The sequence below is a fragment of the Notolepis coatsorum genome (assembly GCF_963971535.1).
Source record: "Notolepis coatsorum genome assembly, chromosome: 14".
In the NCBI taxonomy this organism is placed as follows: domain Eukaryota; kingdom Metazoa; phylum Chordata; class Actinopteri; order Aulopiformes; family Paralepididae; genus Notolepis; species Notolepis coatsorum.
Genome location: NC_140178.1, coordinates 23,323,183 through 23,350,852, shown reverse-complemented (window position 1 = coordinate 23,350,852; position 27,670 = coordinate 23,323,183). Strand labels below are relative to the sequence as shown.

General features: G+C 44.5%; 1 protein-coding gene across 2 annotated transcripts in view; it reads right to left on the bottom strand.

Moving 5' to 3' along the window:
- Window positions 1-27,670, bottom strand: part of LOC311240062 (junction plakoglobin-like) — a 397,693-nt gene that overhangs the window by 136,423 nt on the left and 233,600 nt on the right. For both annotated transcript variants that reach the window (XM_084328573.1, XM_084328574.1), the window contains exon 3: window positions 8,459-8,680. In XM_084328573.1, the coding sequence (XP_084184699.1) occupies window positions 8,459-8,680 (222 nt within the window). The remainder of the gene's footprint in view (window positions 1-8,458; window positions 8,681-27,670) is intronic.

Genomic DNA, 27,670 nt, shown 5'->3' with positions numbered 1-27,670 from the left:
GGTAGTGAAAGGTTAACCTTCTGTAGTGTGGTAGTGAAAGCGTTAACCTTCTGTAGTGTGGTAGTGAAAGGTTAACCTTCTGTAGTGTGGTAGTGAAAGGGTTAACCTTCTGTAGTGTGGTAGTGAAAGGGTTAACCTTCTGTAGTGTGCAGTGAAAGGTTAACCTTCTGTAGTGTGGTAGTGAAAGGTTAACCTTCTGTAGTGTGGTAGTGAAAGGTTAACCTTCTGTAGTGTGGTAGTGAAAGGTTAACCTTCTGTAGTGTGGTAGTGAAAGGTTAACCTTCTGTAGTGTGGTAGTGAAAGGTTAACCTTCTGTAGTGTGGTAGTGAATGGTTAACCTTCTGTAGTGTGGTAGTGAAAGGTTAACCTTCTGTAGTGTGGTAGTGAAAGGTTAACCTTCTGTAGTGTGGTAGTGAAAGGTTAACGTTAGGTTATGACTATAACCAAGTTCTGTTAGTTAGGGGCGATGCTTGGCTTCGCCTTCTGCACTATCTCGCGTACGTGCACGCGTACTGAATAAACCACAAATGTACCTCTAATACCAGTATTAGTCTGACCACACCCCTCATCAGCTTACCTTCATAAGCAGGTGTGTGGTCACCTGCTCTCCTCCTTCCCAAGCTTTCACCACAAGGTGAGGTCAAGGGCTGCAGCGGCCGTCCGAAGCCAAGCATCGCCCCTAACTAACAGAACTTGGTTATAGTCATAACCTAACGTTCTGTATCGTTAGTGGCTTAGCTTGGCTTCGCCTTCTGCACAAGGGAGGCCAAGCGGAGCCACTTGGCTGACAAATACACCCCGCTGACAGCCCCCCAAAACCATCAGAACAGGGAGGGCCGAGCCCCCCCGACCCCCCCTAATGGAGGGTAGCCCCCCTATTAGGGACGTCACGGGAGGGCGACGGACCCGACCGTGCGAAGAGGCACTCAAGCAACTCAACGCACAGGGTGAGCAGACCGTGGCTTGACCCACGACTACACACACGCACAACCCGCATGCCACCCGGGAACGAACGGAGGAACAACCTCGTTACTGCCCCCAGAATCACGGGGTCAAGGGCAAACCCAACCCCGTGGCAAGGCCGTAGCAGCGGAGCACGAAGGAAGACCCAGACCCACCAAAAGGACTGGACTCCCTGGAATGGGGGCCCGGAGAAGTCCATGATGCCAGCATCAAGACCCCACCAGGTGGGCACGTAGTGCCCCGCCCCCCACATCGCCAGCGTATTCGGACAAAGGCCCCTCAGTTACTGCACCTGGTATTCCCAGGCGGAACCAACCAGGCCAGTAAGCCGAGCGGGCCCCGTCCCCCCAATAGTACACCGCCTGGCACACTGACCCTGCAGAATAGGCAGTCAGCATGGCCGTAAGCACACAAAAAAGGTTAACCAACGGAAGCAGGCAGCGCACCGGGGAAAAACCAGGCAACAGGCTGTTAACCCTAGCCTGGAGACTGCGGACGAGACAGGCGCCAGAGGGGACAGCTGAACACAGCCGCCCCGGCGGAAGGAGCGTAAGCTGGCGGTGTTGCATGACCAAGCCTCCATTTAACAACCCCCACCCAGAGGGGTCGAGGCAGAGAAGGCTGACACGATTGGCAGACGTCATGAACGTGCAGGGGCACCCTCAACCGGTGAACCCGGGAGTTGACACTGCTCCAACACACCAGGGAACCAACCACCTCGGTGTTACCCAATGCGGTGGTTGTTCCTATAACCCCTCAAGAAAAAACTCCAAAACACACCTGCGGGTATACACCGGCTATACCGCAGTACAAGTGTTTCAGTTTCCAAAAAGGGTTAACCCAGGCCTACGGGTCGCAAACATCACTTCGGACCGGGCCTGGCGGTACGGGAAGCACAGGGTCACCAGAGGAGGTCAAAAAACCACCCCCACAGGCCCCTCTTCGCCATGCGTGAGAGAGGAGCGAAAAACAATGGAGAACCAGCCCCTAAGCACACCGTACCTGGTATTCCCCGGCGGTCTCCCAACCAAGTACTAACCAGGACCAACCTGTGTAGCGGCCGAGATCCGACGAGATCGAGCGCGTACAGAATGGCATGGCTGTAAGCCATGACGACAGTGCTGAGTAAAAACATACCCAACCAGGGTCTCCATAGCGCTTAACCCTGTGACACCCAGACCGACCTGGCATTTTTCCCCCTGAAAAAAGCCCAAGTCCCTCAGGGTACCAGAACAGCAGATCTGCATCCCCGGCGGACAACGGGTTCAACTGATCTGGACCAGCGTGACCAGAACCAGTCCCGTGCCCTAACCACGCCGACATGCCCCAGGAAAAGGGCAGATATGCGTGTTGATCTTAACATGAAAAGAAGGCGCCACCCAGACGTCGGGACGAACCGCGCCTGGTGGCCCACCCCAAGGGCGTGAGACCCCACTACATATGTTCAGATCCATCCCGTCATCATCCCCCAGACATGAACGAGGATCCGTCGACAACCCACCCAGGTCATGGGATGTGGTCGCCGGAAGAGGAAAAACCCCCATCTCAGTTGCTTTATAAAAACGCTGTTTCAACCACAAGCAACTAAGGCGTGCCAGTCAATCGCCTGTTTACAGCGAGCTAGCACTATACGTGCGTCGGGACACACCCCCATCAATGAACAGGCTATTTAGACCTGCCATTGAATCCCCAAGGCGCCCAGGGGAACGACAAGAGGGGTGTGACACTCCCTAACTCCAACACTTCTGGAATAGAAAGAAGGAAGCATCAACAGTATGTATCCCAGTCTACACAGCCGGGGTAAAAAATGTTCACATTTTTACATCCCACCACCCTCCCATAGGAAAGAGACGGGGATCCCCAGAGAGACTTCCCACGCGAGCTGTACAGATTGAAAAGAATATATTGCACCTTGAGCCATGTAAAAAACTGGTTTTAGGGCCTCCGGGGAAGAGGCACCGAACCCATACACACTCAATAAACGAATTGAATCGAATATACATACAATAGAAAAGGACCCTTCTAGAGGGTCCACTCACTTTGACAATCTGAGGAGGAAGGCTCTGTACTCTGATGGAGGCTTCCTCACATGGATCACATGGAAGAAGGAGTCCGAACTCACAGAAGGCCTGAGTAGGCGCTTGGTGAGGAGGAGCCCTGACCACCCCCCCTGAAAACAGATCCATCACATGGACCTGAACAGCACACGGAAGTCCTACCAACAGAGACGCGCACGGTGACGTACTCTATGGCGGGGGAATTCCTGCGGTGCACACGCCCAATATACCAGGCCGTGGGACCAGGAACTCCCTCCCCCCCCCCCCCCCCCCCCCCGTAACGTGCCGAACCGCCACGTGACGGGAACCTTGAAGGACAGGGGGTGTACCCCTGACCGACAGAACAATGGGGAGAGGAAAGGTTACCAGTTCACCCCTTTACGACCCCACACCCATGATACGACGTAACGACAAAAAGAGAATATGACACAGTCATAGTCAGCTCTATGAAGCGTTTCACAGCTCCACACAGCGCACGAGCTAACCTGCTATCTGATTTTTACTAAGGAAAAACACAGAATAGAGAGGGCTCTAAGAACCCCGGTCCAACATACACATGTGCTTCTGTGGCCAGTACAACCCAGTTGTAGGTCACATGACACACACAACCCATCATCATCACAATGAGAGAATACATCATTCTTGATTAGTATCGACCACAGGCCTTGCTAAGCACACGACAGCAACCAAACCAATTTCCCTTTAGGAAATAAGTTTCTCCAGCAGATTTAGCACAACCTCAGCAATCAAGCTGAGAGTTACATCGTATCCCTACCACACAAAAGACACAATTAATGCACAACATGTCTGATAGGAGGTGATAAAGTCCCCAGGGAACCGGGGGGGGAAAAACACAATCCTCCTATTTTACCCTCAACACGGCCAGTTAAAACAGGAAAACCTGTTAATGTGTGAACTCACTGTCCATTGTCATTACAGTCTGAGAAAGAACATTCTTTTACTCACTCGTCACCAAGCATAGCTTCATAGGTTAGTTGCCTTAGTAGTGAGTACACGGTACACATAAACACCATGATGTTTCTCACACAACAACCAGATCAATACATCACGACCTGCACGGAGAAGCTACTGCCAGTGACAAAAACAGCTCACACACAACCCGCAACGTATCTCAAATGCATTGCAACAACACACGTTTTGGGAAAAAAACACCGTCATTCACAATACATTTAGCAAGGTAAAACCAGAAGACGTGTTATGAGGGTCTGGCCAACCCCGTACCTGCCCGGAACGCAGATCAGCGAAGTGCAGTCATAAGCCACCGTAGAACACAGCCCTCTTTGTTGACGCAATCCCCGTCTAGGCTCAGGCAGGGTTGACGAACATCCCCTGTCAAAGATGACGTCGTGGTCAAGAGTGTAAAACATGTTAAAAATCAAAGCACGTTCAACAGAATAGCATCAAGCTAACGGCTGCTCCAACCGTTCTGGTGCTATCGCTTCCGCTCGCGAGACGCCGATCTACGACGCACGCGATCAGGAGCGAGCTCCCGGCGGCGCGCGAGAAGCCTAAGCTACCCCGCGCCAGGCCACCGACCGGCTAACCGTAAGCTATGAACATGTAAACAATGACATAACACTCACCCAGACAGGCCGCCGTTCTGAACCCTCCTCACTTTTTAAGAGAAAAGAGAAAACAAGACGTCAACACCGCTTCACAACGGTGACAATAACACGTCCGGCGGAATCAGCACAGTACCAACTGGCCTGTATAGCTGACTTTGAACATGAATCTGCCGCTATCGCACATTACATGCACATATCCCCTCGTGAAGGAATACTCTCATTTGGATATGAAAGATGGGGTCTTAACACGGTGACAGAGAGAATCCACTCGTCCAGAACACACAGGGATCACCAGTGTCAATGGTCGCGGCCCACTAGTTAAAACTATAATGGTCGCCAGACCAAGGCCTTCTGTCGCCTAGACGGCTAAACAAAGGACCCTAGCCTGGGGCCGGTTTCCATAAACTTTGTCTAGTAGCCCCCATAGCACTAACAGACAAGTGGAGCCCGCCAGCAAACACTACTCACCCAACCTGGAACGCACCGCTCCTCACAACAGCGGCATGTCCGACAGTTCAGCTGTGGCCTGACAGGTTTCACCCCAACAAACACAGCAAGGAACTGCAGTTGAGAAGCATGCAGCGGCGTGCTCCCAATACGAAAACCGGTGGAGGGTTTGTAGAATGATCATCATCTTCTAGACACTCCAGTACGAAGACAATATCGCCGTATTTTCTCGAAAATAGTGAGAGAGAAAATAAAGATATGATGTCAACGTATCCTTGTTTCCCAAGCTGTTCCTAATCCAATTTCTTCCATCATGGTGTCAAGTGTGGGGATCTACCGAGGCACCTCTTCCTTGTGGTGAAAGCGAGAAGGAGGAGAGCAGGTGACCACACACCTGCTTATGAAGGTAAGCTGATGAGGGGTGTGGTCAGACTAATACTGGTATTAGAGGTACATTTGTGGTTTATTCAGTACGCGTGCACGTACGCGAGATAGTGCAGAAGGCGAAGCCAAGCTAAGCCACTAACGATACAGAACCTGCTATAGTGTGGTAGTGAAAGGTTAACCTTCTGTAGTGTGGCAGTGAAAGGTTAACCTTCTATAGTGTGGTAGTGAAAGGTTAACGTTCTGTAGTGTGGTAGTGAAAGGTTAACCTTCTGTAGTGTGGTAGTGAAAGGTTAACCTTCTGTAGTGTGGCAGTGAAAGGTTAACCTTCTGTAGTGTGGTAGTGAAAGGTTAACCTTCTGTAATGTGGTAGTGAAATGTTAACCTTCTGTAGTGTGGTAGTGAAGGGTTAACCTTCCCTCCCACCCACCCACCCCCTCCTAATGTACAGTCCCCTCCCCATCATATGTATATACTCTGTCAGGATCTAGGGGTAACAGTACTGTATATTTGAATACCGCCTATGTCACAAATGTATCAGTACTAAATACCTATATGTCCCTATGCCATAAATGTCATGTATGTTGTGTATGTCATAAATGTCTATATGAATTGAAAATGGGGGACCCTGATGGAAACAAGACAAACGTCTTTCTCAGGTCTGCATCCCCTTAACAATTGTATGTATTGAGCCGTACTGTATTGTACCCATTCTGCAATCTGTTAAATAAAGTTTTCATTCATTCATTCATTCATTCATTCATTCATTCATTCATTCATTCATTCATTCATTCATTCATTCATTCATTCATTCATTCATTCAACCTTCTGTAGTGTGGTAGTGAAGGGTTAACCTTCTGTAGTGTGGTAGTGAAGGGTTAACCTTTTGTAGTGGTAGTGAAAGGTTAACCTTCTGTAGTGTGGTAGTGAAAGGGTTAAAGTGGTTACCAATGGTTTAAGTCAGCCATGTTGGCAGAAAGACAACGACACAAACAAGGCCTTTATCGATAACAACATGTAGCGAATCACAGTTTTCAGCCAACAGTTGGAACGACAGCACTCCTGCCACAGTGTGCGCTTTGGTCCAAACACAATCTCTCACCACAGGTACCCTTTGCATACAGCAACAGCGACGCCATTTATCTGAACGAATTGGACACAGAGTCACAGTGACGGATTAAACAGGCAGCTGCAGACCGGCGAGGAGGTCTGTCAGACGGTTATTTGATGTGAGTTTCAAAGTGAAAGCAGTCCTATGAGTAGCTGAAGGATAATGCAACCTATCCGACACAGACACACACCAGGTACCGAATGGAGGTGGATGTGAAGTAGGGGATTTTCTGTCTCTTGATGTCTTTCTCATCTTGTGACATTATTTTATTATTATTTTTTATTAACCTTTATTTACCCAGGGTAGGTTCGCTGAGCACGGATGCTCTTTTTCAGGAACGCTCTGCTTCACATTCACACAGTTCCATTCACACCTGGGAGCTGCCCAGTACAACCACAGTCTGCCACCGTTGGCCACTGAGCAACTCCACTGGAGCAGTTGGGGGTTAAGTGCCTTGCTCAAGGGCACTTCAGCGGTTGGTGTTAAGGGTATGGGAGAGAGTGATTAATTCACTTCCCCAGCCCAGATTTTTTCCTGCCGGCCCGGGGGATCGAACCAGCGACCTTCCGGTCACAAACCCGCTTCTCTACGCACAATTGGAGGTGGGCTTCGCACTCTCCAAGACATTTACAACAAGCGTTGCAAGGGCAAGGCTAAGAGAATCATTAAAGACTCCAGTCACCCGAACAACTGCCTCTTTGAACTGCTGCGGTCAGGCAAGCAATACCGGAGTCTCAAGGCGAGCACAGAAAGACTCAGAAGAAGCTTCTATCCCCAGGCCATCAGGCTGCTAAACGAACAATGAACACTACACAACAACAACCACCAAACGCATATAGCACACACATCCACACGCACACACTCACTTTAAACAAACACACTGTAGCACCCACTCCACACACTTTATAGCACACACCCACTTTAAACAAACACACTGTAGCACCCACTCCCCACACTTTATATTTATTGATGAAGGATTGCACTACAACCCGTACACCTTACTGTAAATTGTACCTAAATTGTACCTCATCCCATTTCTGCTTTGCACTATATAGTACTGTACATTAGTACACTGCATAGTATTGTATATTATATGGTAACTCAGAACATTGTACATATGTCTATACCGAACACTGTGACCTCATTTTCTTCTTCTAAATTACATGCTATACTATGTTATTTGATACTATCTTGTCTAGCACAGTCTCTGGAGCGTAACAGTAAGAAGCATTTTGTATGAAAGTATTCTGTACTTCTGTATGACAACTATTAAAGAAACTTGAAACTTGAAACTTGCTTCGAGTCTGCCTGAACCGGAACTACTTTTGAAGCAATCGATGTCAGTTCATATCGCAGTTCCAGAAAAAAGTACAACGCAATCATGAATTATACTAGACCAAAGCAAATAGTAAGACTCTGAGACTTGTTTTACTAGGTTTTGGAGTTTGGAATTATATGACTTCTGGATACAAACTATAATCTGGTATTGACTGGATGGACCATACTTGTAGTTAGAAAAAGTGCATTGTAGGTTTTGATCTTTTTGTAGGATATGGAATATATATGACACCGGCTTTATCTTTTAAGTTATGAGCTTTCTCAACATATATTTATAATATAATATTCTATATTTGACTTAAAAAAATTATCCACAGAGCTTATAGAAAGGTGCAGAATAAAAGTATTGCCCCCCCCCCCCAATCTTTTATTTGAATGATTGATTAATGAATTTATCATTTAGAAAATGTCAGCCATTCTAAAATGAACGTTGTTTACATATGTTGCGTGCATGCGTCCCATCTATACTTCCCATTCCCCCATGTGGAATGCACCTGATTGGATGAATGACACGCTGATGCTCTAGTGCGACACCTAGTGGCTGAACGTTGTCTATACTCTATAGCACCAACCTGTAGGACTCTCTGCTCCTGCAGCGGTCTCTCCCAGGCCCTCAGCAGCGGCAGCACTGATACTGCTTGCGGTGGCCGCGGTCAGCGTGTACTTCTTGCTGCTGTACTCGGTGCTGCTCTCGTCGTCGTGGACGGTGGTGGCTCCTGATTGGATACCGGAGTCTGAGGCGTAGTAGGTCTGCTGCCACTCCGCCACCTTCAGCGCACTCTCCGCCTCGCTCACTGTGGAGGGGGAGCGGTACACGTTTAATACATGGTCATGAATGACTAATAAATGGTCATGAATTACCAGTGATACATAACCATCAAATTGTATACAATCAACAGAAAAGACAAATAAATAAACAAAAAAATAAACAGTCAGGTAACAGAATGAAAATGAAACAGTCACAAGTTGACACACTGTGATCGGAAGTCATCCTCTTAAATTCTGCAAATGTTGAAAGAACCTCCAACTTTAGAGTGAGTTGGAGGTCATTTTCCTCCAAGTGTTGAAAAGGTTGATCTTCCAAGTTCAGAGCTCATCCTTGTGGGACCCTAATAACCAGACAGGCGCTACTAGATCCAGTCAAATAGATTCCAAAATTCCATTCTAACAACATTAATATATATATAGGAGGTAGCTTACCACTAAGAGCTTTAATAAAATAAAGAATAAACAAATACAGTACCAATGATTGTTGCTCCCGTGAGAAAGAAAAGGCCAACTATCTTATCATAAAGGATACAATAGTGAGTATTCTATCCGTCCCCAGTGATAAATCTGAGGGCAGTGTGATAGAGTCCAGAGGTTTGAGGGTTGAAGCAGCAGCAGCTGCCTATAAATCAATGACATCACCACAGTCTAAAACTGACAACGATCCTCCTCCTATGAATCACAGGAAAGCTTGTTCTGTTTCTGTACAAGAAGCCCACTTTCTGTCTCAGCGTAGAGGCAAGGTTGTCCACATGAAACTTAAATGAAAACTTCTCATCAAGCCATAGGCCAATATATTTCTACTCAGTGACTCTGGCAATGCAAGAGCCATTAACAGTAGATGCAGTTGGTCATAAATAAAATGTCTAGCTCTAGAAAACTGAATACATGTAGTCTTACTAGCATTAAGGACTATGTTAAGATTAATAAAAGCTTCCTGGAGAGCATTACAAGAAAACGACAGGTTCTCAGTGGCCAATTGAACAGTGTCAGCGATTTGATTTGATTTGAAGTCTTTATTTCGAACATGCAATGAATACAACAAACAATAACAAAAAGCAAAACAACTCAATCTGCATGTTCGAAAAGTAGTAGGAAGAAGTATACACTTATTTAATCCTACCCCTTTTCCACTACTCAAATGAGTGTACTATTTTAAACATATAAAAAAAAAATATATATATATATATGCAAAACAAAAAAACAAAAACTATATATGTATAAAATAAAATAAAATAGAAAACAAAATAAAAATGTAAACACCCGTGAATATCAAGTCCCTTCCTCATCCCTATTGTATTGTATTGTCTACATATAAATGGGCATGGCATTCATATCAATATCACTAATATAAATGGTAAAAAGAACAGGACCCAAAACTGAGCCCTGGGGCACACCTTTGGTTATGGACAATAATTCCTGAAGCCAATTCCAAGTACCTCTATCCAAGCCAATACTGGATCATATTTTAATGTATTGACTGTACATCAAACTGACTGAGGGTGATTGACTGAAGTCTATGAAGAGGGCAGCACAGTGTTTCCTCTTATCTACCGCTGGAATTATATAATTTGTAACCAATGTGACTGCTGATATTGTGCTGTGATTGGCTCTAAAACCTGATTGGCGTGGGCTTAGCATTGAGTTATTTGAAATAAGTTTCTTATTTGCCATGGTCTCCAGAAATGTTGCCAAGCTCGGTAACTTGGAAATAGGACGATGGTTATCTAAGCCTCCTTTGTGTAAAGGAATCACTCAGGCAGATTTCCATACTAGAAGAAATCTACCCGAAGCGATGGCTAGTTTAAATATACAATAATTAGAATTACATAATTACAATACTAGTTATGTAATAAGTGGAGCGGCCAATTTTATAATACATTTAATAAAATAATTCAAAATTGTCCTCTCCAGTGCAAAGCACCAAGTACTTCACTGTGTGAAAAGGGCAAAAAAGAGAAATGATCCACAGGGCTCATATAATCAGAAACAACATCAACAGAAGGGGACCCTGCGCCATCCCTATTGAATAAAGTATCTGCCTCTGTGAAGTGCCTATTACAGGCATGGCTAATTTCATTCTGATACAATATAAGTCATCAACTTTAATATGTGGAGGCAGAGAATTGGAGGTTTTGTTTCTATTTAAATCCACTGCACTAACAAAACGTAGCAGGGTTTGAATAAGTACTTACATTTAAGTCACATTTAAATGTCATTTAAATTTAGATTCAATCCAAGTAGTAGTCCGATTTTCTCACAGCTGCAGTGCATCTATTTGGGAGCCGTCTAACAGAAAGCCAATGTGGAGGCTCTCCTGAGAGACCAGGCTAAGCTCCTGTCATTGAGCAGAGTCGACAGCTCCTGAGAGAACCACGGTGCCACACGATCTTTGATTTACATCCTCTTAACCTTCTGTCGTGTGGTTGTGAAAGGGTTAACCCGTTGTCGTGTGGCAGTGAAAAGGTTAACCCTTTGTCGCATGGCAGTGAAAGGGTTAACCCTTTGTCGTGTGGCAGTGAAAGGTTAACCTTCTGTAGTGTGGTAGTGATAGGGTTAACCCTCTGTAGTGTGGTAGTGAAAGGGTCAACCCTTTGTCGTGTGGCAGTGAAAGGTTAACCTTTTTTTATCCACTTTTTCTCCTTATTTTTTCTGTTTTTCTCCCATCCCAATTTAGTCGTGCCAATTCCCCCCTCCCCTGTCTTGATCGTTGCTCGCATGTGCCCCCCACTGGTCGGTCATAGGGAGGGTTGACGAATCTATCGCATGTCCCCTCCGATACATGCAGAGTCAGCCAGCCACTTCTTTTCACCTGCCAGCGCGGACTCTCATTTGGCAAGGTGTAACGTGTGGGAGGCTCACACTACCCTCGACATCTCCTGTCCTTGCTGTGCAGGCGCCCTGACCGACCTGTAGGAGTCGCTGTTTACAACGACCAGATTACCACCCATCGACTCCCCTCCCGCTGACTCTGCCAATTGAGTCAGTATGACGGCCGGCCCAAGCCGGTGGCAACGCTGACAGCCGGATTCGATACCGGTGTCTCGCGCGTTGGTGACAAGCGCTTAGACCGCTGCGCCACCCAGCCGCCCTAAAGGTTAACCTTCTGTAGTGTGGTAGTGATAGGGTTAACCTTCTGTAGTGTGGTAGTGATAGGGTTAACCTTCTGTAGTGTGGTACAGATGCAGCTCTCAGGACTCTGTGTCGGCGCTGTGGCTGGAATTAATTTGGTAACATGGTTGCTGTTCTGTTATGTGCCGCCAGGAGGCGCAAAGTCAAGTTGGAATTATATCCATCCATCCATCCGATATGGCTCATCGTACAGTATATTTGTGGTTAAAGCTGGTGATTATTGCACAGATGGCTGTCGGGCCATTTACTTCATTGAATGAATTTGTCTGTTACTCAAGAGGTATATAAACTTTGTATATTGTACAGACACGCTCTGAACTAAACTAAAGCGTTCACGTACAGTATATTTTAATAGAGCATTGCTGTGTGTGTGTGTCTGCGTGTCGCATCATGTATACTATCTCCATCCATCCGACGGCCCGTCGTTAAAGCTTCACGTACAGTATATTTGTGGTTAAAGCTGGTGATTATTGCACAGGCGGCTGTCGCGGTTGACTTCATTGAATTAATTTGTCTGTTTATATATTGTACAGACACGCTCTGAACTAAACTAAAACGATAAAATACAGTACAAGTGACGTTCCATTTATGGAGAGAGATAATTTCATAAGTACCACCAGAAATAGACTGGAGATTGCTGGATATCAAGAAGTTCAAACGAGCTGGCTTTTCATTGTGGGATATTTGTGGATATCCTGATGAAGAATGTAAAAGTGAGTGGGGATAATAGTTTAAAATAGAATTATTTACATACATGATTAATAGAATTATTTACATACATGATTCATGACATGATCGACTGGACTGCGGTCTGTGTTATTTTGATATCAGAGATGTGGGAATAGATATCACCCTTTTCTTTTATTAATCGCTCAAAATACCTATATCAATGAGTGGTCCTCATCTCTGATATCAAACAACAATTAACATAATCATTAGAAGCTATCGCTGTGCAAATATCTTGGCATACCTTCAGTCGTTCATGTCGTGACTCTGGGGAGCTAATGTGATCGTTGTGCATACAGGCATCGTAATAAACCAATTAAATACATGCACTGTCTGTGTGGTCAGAATGCACAGGGTGAAAAAACAAAATTGTGTTCATAATTATTAGGAATCGGATTTACACATAAGGCTAATGTGTACAAAAACATTTTAACAACCGTTAACCTGGTGGTTAATAAAACTAACATGATTGCTTATGGGAAACTGTTCACAAATATATATATATATTTTTGCACATTTTGTGATGATTCTTGATGAAATTACTTAGGATCCAGTTGTATTTAATCTGAGTTTGAGTGTCACTTTCATCTGTGATTGCCTCAGCTTTGTTGGTCTTTACTTAGAATCAGGCAATTTTCTCCATTTCTTCTCTATAAATGAGGAGATAAAACGTCTTATGCATCGCTTCTGTATGTAATTCTAGTGCATATACTATCAATGGTTCACCATACAGGTGCAAAACAACGTTACATGTCCTCTTCTATGAGAGAATAAAACAACTGATTCTTTCTTGTCTGACAATACAATTTTGTAACCTAAGTAATTCTAATGTGATGTAATGTGATCATGTGGTCACTTCTTCCTTCAGCAATACATTTTAGCTCATTATTACTAACCATTGTTAATGCTTTCTCATTGATTTCTTTTCATCACATCCCTAGTTCATCGTTTTGCAGATACATACAATTGTGTGAAAAGTTTCCTGCTTGTGAAGGTATTAATCTGAATGATGTTGCGTCGTTGTTGACAAGGTGTTCTCTGTCGGTCGTGTGGCAGGGCCAAACAGTAACACATAAAAATTAAATAAATATATACAATAGACATTACCTTAGTGGCTAATGTGTCAAAATAAAATTGAAAACCGTTAACCTAGTGGTTAATATAAAAGGTGATTATGATAATCGTTATGCATTGTTCTGTGGTCAAAACAAACTTGGTGTCTTGGAACAATCCAACTGGTTCTGCCCTGTTTAACAATACCATTTTGCAATGTGACTCTGTGATCATTTCTCATTGTCATTATAAAATTACAGTTCTTGTTTGTGAATCTGACAGTTGCTGTGAAGTGTTGATCATCTGTTCTCGGTCGGGGATGTGTCCTTCTGTGTGACCTGCTGTGTGTTGAACGTATCGTACATTCAGTTGATGTTTATGTGAGCCTGTCGTGTGGCAGTAAGACAGTCTCATTTGCTATGTGTCTCTTCTTGACGATGCAGTCGGGAATATTCACTGGTCGTCGTTCATTCAGAGGGGGCCTACAGGAGGTCGCCGTCCGCTCCCTGTGTACCTTGTCAAGGGTCACCGGTAGCAGTCAACTATAGTGGTCTTTTCCTGCAGCCTATGTTGTTCTCCACCACCACCACACATCCGCCACTGTGCTCACGCTTGGCTCCCATCAGGCCCAGAGACATGGTGGTCAGGGCGTTTTTGAATGTGTTGTGCTGGTTTCGCTGTCCTCTCCTCGTCATTGCGGCACCACTTGATGGAGGGCGAGGGCCCGCCGGTGTAGTGGCTAGTCAGTAGGATGCTCTCTCTCACACGGATGACAATCTTGTCATGGGAATCCACCTTGATGGTCGGGGCTCTGGTTCCCATCTGCAGGTGATGGGTTTGGTCTGCAGTGCCGGGGTGGAGGCCGTCAAAGGTTGATCTCCTCTTCGTCAGTGTCTCCTTGGTCAGTCTCCTTCGTGGTCCTCTGCTCCACTTTCTTGGGGATGTCTGTGGGCTGGGTTGGATGGTTCTCCCACGGTTGTTGTCGTCGCCTCTGGTTGTCAATTTTCTTTATGTGTCCCGCTGTGATTAGCTTGTTAATCTCAGCGCGGTACACAGTCTCTTGAGCGGGGTCTCTGGCTAGGCGCCGCTCTGTGTTCAATAGATACCGCTCCGTCGCTTCTTTTGGGGCGTGGAAGGTGGGCATACCTTCTCGCCTCAAGAGTGGAGTTGCGTATCTCATCACTCCGTTGACTTTGACTCTCTTTGTCCCTTGCTCGAGGAGTGCTATGGCGTAAATGTCTTCCTTGGAACGAATGTCTTTCTTTTCGTTCTTAAAGGGCATTGTCTCTAGTGTCCATAGCCTCTCGACATGCTGTAGGAGGGTGGTGTCTTCTTCTGTCACTCTGGAGTGGAGGCAGCTAGTGGCTGCTGTTCGGTTAAGAGACTTAGCGAGGGGGCCTTGTAATGTCCATCCTAGGCGGGTCTCGACTGCTGCAGGACAGCCTCTGGGCCCTGTGTGGACCCGGTCTATCGGGACTATGAGGTCTGCATGGTCGGAGCCTATCAGCAGGGTCGGGGTGGCACCGTCTATGAGCGGGATAGGTAGTTGACGCAGGTGCACATATTTATCCATCAGCTTGGCGATGGGGTAGGTGTACTGCGACAGGCCTATTTCTTGGCTGGTGAAAGCATTAGTAATCCTATACAGTCTCTCTGGCTGCCCGCTTGCTGCGATAGTGAAGGAGACATTCTCGCCCTTTATCGTCTTTAGATCTCTTCTTATTGTCCGAATCGTCATTGGTTGTGTCCGCAGCTTCGTGGTTCAGGTCGCGCGTCGTCTCACTCGTCCTGTCCTCTCACCAATTCGTGATCTGAGGGTGATAAACACTGCCTTAGAAAACTCCTCACATAAATGATTCAACGCCTTTCTGCTAAAGTGGAAAATCATTTTGGGATTAATTCAATTCATAGTAAATAAAATCACTTAATTGACAATAGGAAATGCAAACCAATTGCATTAGCAGTGATAACTTACGTCAAGAAGGTCACATTCACTACAATTTTATCAGATCTTGTGTCTAACTAGATCTTACAGCATTAGGCTTTAAATAAAATTTGTAAATGAATGGCCAAAGTCTTGAATCAGATAAAATAGTCTGTGGTGTTAAATTGAAGTTGATCTTACCTCAGGATGCGTTGGGTGTGCCTCAGGATACTTACCTCGCCACGACTTCTCTGGCGTTTTTTACATCTCAGTATGGCTCATCATAGCATAGCATGGGGAAAAAACATAAAATCTAGGTAGCCAGTTAATTTTTGCATGAAAAACAATCATTTGTTTTGTCATCTACGTTTTAACTAACCTTACTGTCATGCATTTGTCCTAATAAACTAATCTACACTGTAGCACTCAACACTTTGATGACCATTGTTACTCAGCTGATAGAGGTGTGCCTTGCCTGATGTCCTGCCGTACAGAACCTGTGAGTCGCTTTGGATAAAAGTGTCAGCTAAATGATCAATGTTGTTGATATCTTGTACATTTAGATAATTGTGCTGCAATTTTGGTGGTTGATAATTTTGCAATCATGGAGAGTATTAGTTGTTAAAAGAATAGTCTAAGGAAAGTCATGCATGTTATTGGTTATGAACAGAGAATAGAAGGAGGGGATTGTAAGTAGTTGTTTTCATCATTAATCTTTCATCTCGGGCACTTCTCTAATTCATGTGTCTTTTGAAAAGAGATGATGAAAACGACTGGTTAGTTATTGTTAGTATGGGAGTTAGGTAGATTTTCATAACTGCAAATTCATCACCGGTGTCTAATTCATGTTAATTAAGTGGTTCTCTGTTGCCATCCACCGCTAGGTGAGTTCATCAAGTCTGTGGTCACGAGTGCAGGCATTTGCATTGCTTTGTCTCCCAAGTGCCCACTCTGAAGAAATTTACATGTGGGTGTTTTGGATGTAGATTTGTTCCAAATGGTCAATCGATTGTCTCTCAGCTCTGCACTGTCTCTCGGTTGACATGCAAATTGTTGGATTTTCTGTCTTTTGTGATACAATTTGGGTGTAGTCATTCACTGTTTTGCATCTCGCCTCAGAGCCAGATCTGTAAATACAAACACATGTTAATTTTCCACTCTTTTCTAAAACCTGGGTGAATCCTCTTTGACTGTCTGTGTGCTCAACAAACATTAGCTAGATCTCATCCATCCCGTTCTTGGATGTAATGATAGTGTTATCATTTATCAATCATATCGCATATGTACACAAGCATATGAATGTGGACCCACACATTTTGAATCATGTTTAAAATGTCTTACAATGGAAAGGGCTAGTTATCTTTCATTGGTTCTTTAGATAAACACATTAACTCAAGTGAATATAACCTAAACATCTTACTTTTAAACATGATCTATGTTGTTTGTGTTCCAAGTTTTCAACATTGAAAGCTTATAAAGTCTAATCTAACGCTGTTTATGTGGACTACAATTCCTGTACTGCCATATATTGGGAACCGGAAGTGTTTGTTTAGCTCCCATGGTCAGTATGACCGGTACGCCCACAGATGTATTATAATTCTGAAACAGACATTGTAATTAGCTTTATGTGACTTATAATGTGTAAATTAAAGCACATAAACACTCAAGTGATCTGAGATAGTTGTAATTTGCTTTAACTGATAGTTGTGTATATGTACAGTTTCTACGTCAAATGACTCCCTTTTCTTGACTCCTTTTGTATCACAAAAAGTACTGAATTTGCAAATCTGGTATGTCATAAATGTACAGATGTAGCAGTACTGACTATCTGTCTGTCATGTATGTCATAATATGTTCTGATAAATTGAAAATGGGGGACCCTGATGTAAACAAATCTGGTATTGAAAATGGGGGACCCTGATGTAAACAAATCTAAAGTCTCTCTCTGGTCTGCATCCCCTTAACAATTGTGTATTGAGCTGTGCTGTATTGTACCCATTCTGCAATCTGTTAATAAAGTTTTCAATCAATCAATGCATCTATATTTATGATTTTTATACTCACCGGGGACAGCTGTTGTGTTGGGTTGGATCCGTTACGTGTCGTCAGCAACCCGCATCTCGCCACCTCAACTCAACATTTTCCAATAGCAGCGCGCACATACATATACAAATAAAACATATACTACACGTGGATTTCACGCACCCTTGGCCTTGGGTACATTACACTTTACGTTCGCTTATGGATAGTTTAATATAAAATAATCACTTCACGGCGCGCATAGCGTGACGTCATCGCTCCATGCGACGTTCGTGCGTTCTCATTCGCCTCGGAAATAACGCTTTGCAATTCATACAGTATTTTTCCAACGAGCTCTCAATAGCCTGGAATTCCTATACCAGCGTTTTGTTACCGAATGAACGCGCCTGTGCATATGTGAAACGTAAACAAACTGAAACGATAAAACTATACTTCTCCAAATGGCCGTTCCCGTGGGCCGGTGTTCTGCGGAATCCGGAAATTACTATCCTAGTTTGTTCCCGTGAACTGCACTTCAATGTTATTCTTTGTATAACGGTAATTCGTCTCTCAATGCTCGTCGCGCTATCCGCAGCCGGTTCTTGACTCAATAAAGCAACGCGACGGGTCCTATAATACTTGTGCACATACGAACGAGACTTAAACAGACAAACAAACGATAATACATATAAGTTAACGTGTGTGTATATCTGACTGTATTGGATCGCTTTACGTTTAGTCGGCCAACATCTGTTGCGACAAGGCATTAATACCCTTGATATATAACTACACATCGTTATTAAAATCATAACGACCGAACCTGACTTCGAAATTTACCAGCGATATATTAGATTATATATACCTTTTAATCATACTCTCGGCCTCTTAACCCGCGACTAACGTCCTGTTTAATGTACTTTCCGCGATTGATGTCCCGTTTAATGTACATTTACGTACTCCCGGGACATCGCGTAATCATGTACTAACTAGGACATCGCGTGATCATCTTCCCGCTATCTGTATTGATCAATTGGTTAATTTAATCCAAAATACATTGTTTTCAGGAATGAGATTGTGGGCTTAGTTTGAGGTTGAAACAATGAATATTATGACGCTACTCTGGTAATTTCTAATTATGATTCCATCAGCTTCTCGGTCCTAACTTCCCGCCTCTTTGCAAAGGAATCACAGAACGTTTTTAACAGAGTAGCGTTTTCCAAGGATATCACATCATAATAAGCTCACGTATCTATTTTGTTGCCTATATTTTTAGTCTGCATCAGCTAGACTAGGGGTAGCAATCCAACAACCTGTGTGTGCCTTAGCTTTCGGTCGGCTCCGACTCGACCAGGAATAGCACCTCAACCTTTGTGCCTAAACTTTTGGGAATAGCACTATAACCCATCCTCTCAGAACCGCCTGATAAAGGACCCAGGTGCACGCGCGCCCTGGTAACGATTCTCAATACAGATCAGATATATTAATGCACATTATTCTACTCAGCCATGATCTCAATATTGGACAACATTCTGTAATATTCACCTGGCACAGAGAAAAGCGGGAAGATTTTAATTCCTTCCATACATTTTTGGTCGACCATCCTATTATACTCACTTTTCTCTGTATAGTTGAATGATACAGCACGCCGGGAGGACGCAAAAAGTCCGTCACAAGTTCGTAGACGCCAATTGTGGGATATTTGTGGATATCCTGATGAAGAATGTCTCAGTCAACCGAGGCTTGGATAATAACAAGGTTTATTAACCAAACAGATAGAATACATAGAGAGAATGGCTGAGGCTCTCGCCCCAGGTGATCAGCTGAAATTACCCAGGTAAGAAGCCTGGATAGATCTCAAGAGGAGATCTATATAGTTAACAGGAGGGGGTGTGGTCCCATTTGATAGGTCAGATGGGGGGGGGGGGGGGTACAGGTAATGGGGACACAGGGGAGGGGAGTGTCTTATTTCACAGAGAGGGGGGGGCACAGGTAAGGGGATATAGGGGAGGGGACTATATTTACATGAGAACATTATATATTATACCACATCATCATCTGGTTATTTATTCAAAAGCGCGTCCTCTGTCATGTGTCATCAGGGATGGGTTATTTTCACACTGAATTTCTATCTCAGTTTTATACAAAATAATGTCACTCCCATTCTTTCCCATAATTCATCACTCCATAAGAATAGGGAGTGGTCATTCACACTTTTAGACCAATGACAAAGAAATAAAAAAATAAGTTTGGTCCCTTTATCCACTTTACTGCTTGTTACTGCCTTCTAGTGGCTACATTAAAAACATGCTCGATATTTATCCTTAAAAACTCCACATCAAAGGACCAGCTGTTTTCTTGTAAAACTAAAGAAAGGTCTTCTCCTTTGTTTACAAAACTATTCATGATCAAGACAACATCAGTCAGGGGTCACAAAACATATGGTTTAAGCCAGTGGAGTCAAGATGTCTCCTTACTGTCACAAGGAGGATTGACTCTGCTGGGACCTGGACGATTTGAATGTTAATCGGGCCAGCTGTCTTTTCAAACAAAGAGGCTTTTTGACATCTTTGTGCCAGGCTTTGTGAGATCCAGTCTCACTTCATTTTCACGAGAGAAACTACATTTCTCATGTCTCAAACCAAAAGATGACCTTTTCGTTTAAGACAGGTCACCTAGAATAGCTCCTCTAAATATATATTCTAAATATACCTCACAAGCGTTCGCGCCGCTTGTGTTGTAATTACAATTATTCAATTCTATCGAGTATTTAGGGTCGGACCCTAAAATAGCTCAACTGGTTGGTGCGGGTGCCTGGGGATCACAGGTTCGAAACTCTTGGTTACATTGGTATTATTATTATATTATATAATAATATATATTATATTATTTTGTAATTTAATGAGTTTCTGTTGATTGTTTTACTGTTATTGGTACAGTAATGGTGTGGTCTTTTTTATTAACCCATCTCCCGCCAATGACTGATTAACACGTCATTCTCCGCCATGCGTTGTCTGCCAATGACTGATTACCACGTCATTGAGATCAATATTTCGGCGAGTTGCCAAAACCGGAAGTGATCGGAAATGCTTGGTCCGCACGCTATTCTGTCCAGCCACTCGCTATCGCTCGCGGGACTCCATCTTGACACACTGGATATCGATCCGTTGCCATAACTCAATAAACAACATTATTTGGACGTATATAGTATTATACAACCTGGAAATGGATCGCATAGATCAACATCCCATAATAGCGATATTTTTGCTCCAGTATCATCCCCCATCGCTACGAGGAAGCTGCCGTGAGTTATAGCGTTTTTGATTATTATTATCCATACAAACTGTTCTGATCTATATATCACCCATACTACATGAATCATTTAACGTCGGTCATTGCATTATAAACGACCCCCCCCCCTCCCCTCCGGTCACCAGCAGATGATGAGTCATGACGTTTAGGACCTTGTACAATTGACATTTTTAATATAACGTTGATCGTGTCAAACGGCATTTGATAATCTAATATATGCATTTATGGCTATAACTCACGTTCTATGAAATACAGCAGAAAACGATAAAAACATATTTATACTCTGGACGGTATTTTAGTATGAATGTGTGAATGAAAAAGTAAAACGTTCCTACATCCTGAACGATAGATAATCGATGTTGAATGGGCCATAGTAATGTCAATTTAGCAATACAATTTAAAAAGTTATAGCCCTGCAAAGAAGGTGAACATCTCCATAGACAAATAGAGCTGGCAGAGGACGGTTTAGGATGAATCAAAGTGGTGGCGGAGAATGGGTGCATTTTTTATGGATAATCAGTGGAGATTTTGGTCATCGTTTTTCGTAATCTTACATTTAAATGAAATCATGGAAACATAGATACATATTTCTTCTTGTATTTCGCACTGTATTCAGCTTTCTAGCCATTAGATGGCTAACGTTAATGTGATATTAACGTTAGTAACTTTAGATCTATCCGACCACAATTTTATTCCAAGGTGGCCAGCTCTCACATCTTGTCTGAATGTCTGTCAGACGTCCACTCCTGATTTCAGCCTATTTGCATTTAAATGGGGGAAGGGAAAGATTCGTCAATGGATACACAGAATCAGCTTGTATTTGCATTCCAAAGTACCAACACCTTTCCAATGGTCTGTTGTCAAGGTTGAAAATTACAGTTGAGCTAAAGGATCCGACCCTGAAATAATTGAATAATAGTAATTACAACACAAGCGGTGTGAGCGCTTGTACTGTATTTGATCGTTTAGTTTAGTTCAGAGCGTGTCTGTACAATATAAAAGTTTATATAACTCTTGAATGAAATAAATGGCCCGACAGCCGTACATACTATTTTTTATTTTTATTTAACCGGACCAAGCCATGAATCCATGTCTCCAGACTGTATGGATTAATATTGTGTTTTTTTCTTCAAATGTAGCCAAGAGTAAAGACCCTAATCCTGTCAAAACACCAGTCATAGTGTATATTTTCAACAATACGTTTGTTTACCAATAGGTTAAAGTGTTATTAGTGAAATATCAGTTTAGGAATTGTATTCATAAGCTAGCGAATATATAATGTTTGTAGTAGGGATGCTCGATATTGGCTTTTTTACCGATACCGATATACCGATATTGTCCAACTCTTAATTTCCGATACCGATATCAACCGATACCGATATATGCAGGGTTTCCTCCCCAAAAAAACGGAATAATTTCAGGTAATTAACATTACATATCTCTTGTTGTGGAATTAACACAACATTATGCATACTTTTGACAATAAATAAAATCTGAATTTGTTCTTAATTGCTTGCCTAAAAGTATTTCTTTTCTTTTTTCTTTTAAACCGATACCGATATTTTCCGATATCACATTTTAATGCCAATATTGGCCGATAATATCGGTAGGCCGATAATATCGGACATCCCTAGTTTGTAGTCATTATGATGAAGGACAGACAGGGCTTTCAATGAGCATAGGAATTTCGAAAAACAACACTACCCTCAAGCCAGCTGCTGTCAATCAAATGACTTGCGGGATGAACTTTTTCGGGATTATCTACCACAAAACGGAATGTTATTGGCAAAAATTAGAATGCAGTTAGTTTATCTACCTTTCTGTGAAGAAGAAAAAAAATCCCAAAAGGCGGACCAGTTTCCATAATAAAAAGTAACTGTATTTACAGTAGATTCACAGTTCTTGCTGCACGCCTGGTGATACTAAATCCAAATTGAACTCTGCCATTGGAAAGAGAAGATTTGGCCCGATCCATAGATGTGCGATTTGGCTAAAATAAGGTAATTTATAGGCCTGATCTGTTATGGTTTGTAATGCGACCCCAATTGCACGACACAGACAGGTAATCAGAGTTAGCCAAAACAAGGGCATGATTTATTATACAGAAAAAGTGGCACTGAGCCTTTAAGGGGGAAAAAACACTAAAGTCCAATAACACAAAAAAAGGCGGCACTGTGCCTTTAACGGGCGAACAGGCAGGAAAAAAAGTAACAGGAATCTTCTGGAACACGGGCAAACAGTACCCAGGAATCTTCTTCCTCACAAGCAAAAAGTAAACAGGATCTTCTTCCTCCCGACCAGAACGCTGCCGACGGGCAACGCAGCAAACAGGGGGTCCGAGGGGAATGGGGTGAGAACACGGGCATCCTCCCGTGGAGTAATAGAGAGCGATGGCGAGCCTCACCCCAGGAACGAGGTCCATGTAGAGGGAGTAGGGAAGTAGCCGGCATGACATCTGGAGTGGGAACACTGGGATCCTCCCGTGGATGTCTAGAGAGCGAAGACGTGTCCTACTCCAGGAAACGGCGACAGGTGGTGATGTACAGGGGTGGCACGACGTCTCACGCCGGAGACGCGGCAGTAGATGGTAGTAACAAGAACGACCTGACAAGGAGTGGAGGGGAGTCAGCGTATATGAATCCTCCCGACGAGCTGATTGTGGATCAATCTCAGGTGCGTGACTCAGAAAAACGGCACGCCCCCTCGTTGGGCAGCATGCAGAATTCCTCCAGCCCTCACAGTACTCCCCCCCTCCACGGGAGCCACCCGGCGACCAGCCAGGCCCGCAGTGGCGGGAACGCAGGAATTTTTTTTTTCAGAGAGGCACCAGGGAAACTGACCTTGCTAGCTGAAGGGGCAGTCCTAGCAGTGGGGAACAAGGTAGCTACACACAAAGTGGAGGCCATGCTAGCTGGGGAAGCTACACATAAAGTGGCGCTAGCAGAGGGAACAGGGTTAGCTGCCAGGGCATAGCTAGCTACAGGGCCTATGCTAGCTGTAAGGCTACATCAACATAGAGGCTGTGCAAGCTGCTGGAGCTAAGCTAGCAGACTGCTGGACTAGCTGAGGAAGCCGGTTAGCTGCAGGGGCTTAGCTAGCTACAGGGCCTATGCTAGCTGTAAGGCTACATCAACATAGAGGCTGTGCAAGCTGCTGGAGCTAAGCTAGCAGACTGCTGGACTAGCTGAGGAAGCCAGTTAGCTGCAGGGGCTTAGCTAGCTACAGGGCCTATGCTAGCTGTAAGGCTACATCAACATAGAGGCTGTGCTAGCTGGTTAACTGCAGGGGCTAAGCTAGCAGACAGCTGGACTAGCAGAGGAGAAACACATGGGCCTTTAACGGGCAAACAGGCAGGAAAAAAAGTAACAGGAATCTTCTGGAACACGGGCAAACAGTACCCAGGAATCTTCTTCCTCACGAGCAAAAAGTAAACAGGAATCTTCTTCCTCCCGACCAGAACGCTGCCGACGGGCAACGCAGCAAACAGGGGGTCCGAGGGGAATGGGGTGAGAACACGGGCATCCTCCCGTGGAGTAATAGAGAGCGATGGCGAGCCTCACCCCAGGAACGAGGTCCATGTAGAGGGAGTAGGGAAGTAGCCGGCACGACATCTGGAGTGGGAACACTGGGATCCTCCCGTGGAAGTCTAGAGAGCGAAGACGGTGTCCTACTCCAGGAAACGGCGACAGGTGGTGATGTACAGGGGTGGCACGACGTCTCACGCCGGAGACGCGGCAGTAGATGGTAGTAACAAGAACGACCCGACAAGGAGTGGAGGGGAGTCAGCGTATATGAATCCTCCCGACGAGCTGATTGTGGATCAATCTTAGGTGCGTGACTCAACAAAACGTCACGCCCCCTCGTTGGGCAGCATGCAGAATTCCTCCAGCCCTCACACCTGATCTATATTCTATAATAATATTTCAAATGGCATGTGTCCAGATGGCAGAATTCAGTACTGTATCTACAAAACCTTCTGTTTAATCATCTTCATCAACGCTACAGTACAGTTAAACATATCTTGCATTCATTTTAACTATTGTAATGCAATCACTATGCAATTAATCTATAGAGTTTAGTTTAGTTCAGAGCGTGTCCCTACAATATAAAAAGTTTATATAACTCTTGAATGAAGTAAATGACCCGACAGCCGCCTGTGCAGTAATCACCAGCTACTGTATAATCGAGCTGATCTGTGCCTTGGATGGATATAATCACCGGTGTAACTCGAGCGCCCCTACTGGTTGAATATACCGTTAACCTGGCAGTGCCGTTAACCAGGCAGCGCCGCCGCAGCAGAGCGTGAAATCCTCAGAGCTGCATCTGTAGTGAAAGTGTTAACCTTCTGTAGTGTGGTAGTGAAAGGTTAACCGTCTGTAGTGTGGTAGTGAAAGGGTTAACCTTCTGCCGTGTGGTAGTGAAAGGGTTAACCTTCTGCCGTGTGGTTGTGAAAGGGTTAACCCTGATTGATTGATTGATTGAAAAGTTTATTAACAGATTGCAGAATGGGTACAACACAGTACAGCTCAATACACACAATTGTTAAGGGGATGCAGACCAGAGAAAGACTTTCGTCTTGTTTACATCAGGGTCCCCCATTTTCAATTCATCATAACATATATGACATACATGACATACAGATAGACAGTACTGCTACATCTATACATTTATGACATATTAGATTTGCAAATACAGTACTGTTTGTGATACAAAATGTGTCCAGAAATGTGTATATACCCTTTGTCCCGTGGCAGTGAAATGGTTAACCTTCTGTATTGTCGCAGTGAAAGGGTGAACCATTTGGTAGTGTGGTAGTGAAAGGGTTAAAAGGAGCATGTTTGTTGAACGTTTCTGCAAAAGAGTCCAGGGCCACCTGGACATCATCTGTCTCGGATAGAGGATGCAAAGGATAAAAATGCTTGGACATTAAAGGATTTAAAATGTCTCCTCAAAACAGTGTGTGACCTCATTTTCGCCAATCTCATGCTCCTAATGCATGCCGTTAAAGACCCCACAGGCAAAAATCATGTCAATAAGAGTAGACCTTGATTCATTTCTGGGATTAGGTCTGGTGGGCTCAGTAACCATCTGGGATAAACTGAGATTACCTCTAACCTTCATAAGGTAGCTAGGAGCAACACTCAGCCAGTTGAGATTCAAATCACCCATCACAATCATTTCCGAATCTGTATACATAGAAAGTAAATCTGCAATTTAGGCCCCATATCAACCTTCAGAACTAGTTGGTTCAAACCAAAACATGTTGGGACAGTAACAGCCTTTACAACAGAAGCAGAAAGACATGATTTAGCAAAGATTCCCACTCCACCACCTCTACCATCGCTATCAATTCTAAAAAAGAGTATAGCCTACTGCTGCAGAGCAACAGAGGAGTCACTAACAGACTTCTTCAGCCAGGATTCAGACAGCACCAGAATATCTGGGTCAGCCTGTGACACCAACATTCTTTTCTTACAGGCGTGTGTGTGGGTTATTTAAACTGCCCGGGATGGGTTCTGGTTCAACTGATATAGAGCACCAGTGGATGGTAAATGGTAAATGGTGCATTTATATAGCGCTTTTATCCAAAGCGCTTTGCAATTTTGTTCCTCACATTCACCCATTCACTCACTTAATTAGGGGTTAACGTTTAAGTGTCTTGCTCAAGGACACTTCAACATGCTGCCCAGGAGGGGCAGGAATCGAACCAGGAATCTTCCGATTACCAGACGACCGCTCTACCTCCTGACTGAGCCACCATATGTGTTGCACTGGTGAGTGTGTCAGTGACAGGGGAGAACAGCAGGGGGGGCTAGTGCTGAAAACAGCGACAGGAAGGAGGGTCACCGGCGGGGAGGAGCCTGTGAGCGCGGTGTGGGATGTAAACAAACGTCAGTCATGTGACGTGTGGACAGCGTGCTGGATGTTGGCTGAGAGCATGGAGCTACCCTGTCTGTTTGGGTGTTAAGTTAACCATTCCATCTGAAAAGAGAAGCACGGCCCCAAAGCAAGATTCAAATTGTCAATAAAACCAATGTTCTGTGCTTTACAAGCTAACTGGAGCTTAAGTGTGGAGACAGAGGAGACTGCTAAAAAAGACTGCATTTCAATAGCGCTTTTATCCAAAGCTCTTTACAATTTATGCCTCACACTCACCCATTCACTCAACACATTCACTCACCGACGGCAGAGGCAGCCATGCAAGGTGCCGCCAACCTGCTCATCGGGAGCAGTTAGGGGTTAAGTGTCTCGCTCAAGGACACATCGAGACGCTGCCCGGAAGGAGTGGGAATCGAACCGGGAACCTTCCAATTACCAGACGACCGGGACCAGAGTAGGAATGGGACCGGAGATAAAAACAAACTTAAAAACCACAGCTTTTAAAAAAAGTTAAAAAGGTCATTGAACACTCCTTTGGGGGTCACAGACTGCCCACAAAGCGTATCGGTTGACCTTACATGGACGATTACCCGTTCTATGGACAGCGGGAGTGAACACAGCAGCTCAGGGAGTTTATCCATGCTGCCGGGAACAGTGGCACCAAGGAAGCAATGTGTAAAAACAAGGATATTCCTTGTCATGGAGTCCCCTATCAGTAATGTGGTCGGAGAGAAAAGGGGACAGGGAGAGGGACAGACATTGAGGCAACGACACCGGGTCCAACAACAGGTCCAAGAAAGAGACTCCCTGCCACACCGGGTCTTGTAACCGGATCCTCCAGGATCTTGCGACGTGAAGTGGAGGTCACGGCTCGAGAGGGAGGGCGAGCCGCCTGAGCACCGTCCTCTGCCCACAACGACAAAGCTGCCAGGGCCGACCCCCAGAGCGGGGTCCAGGACGAGGCAGAGCGGAG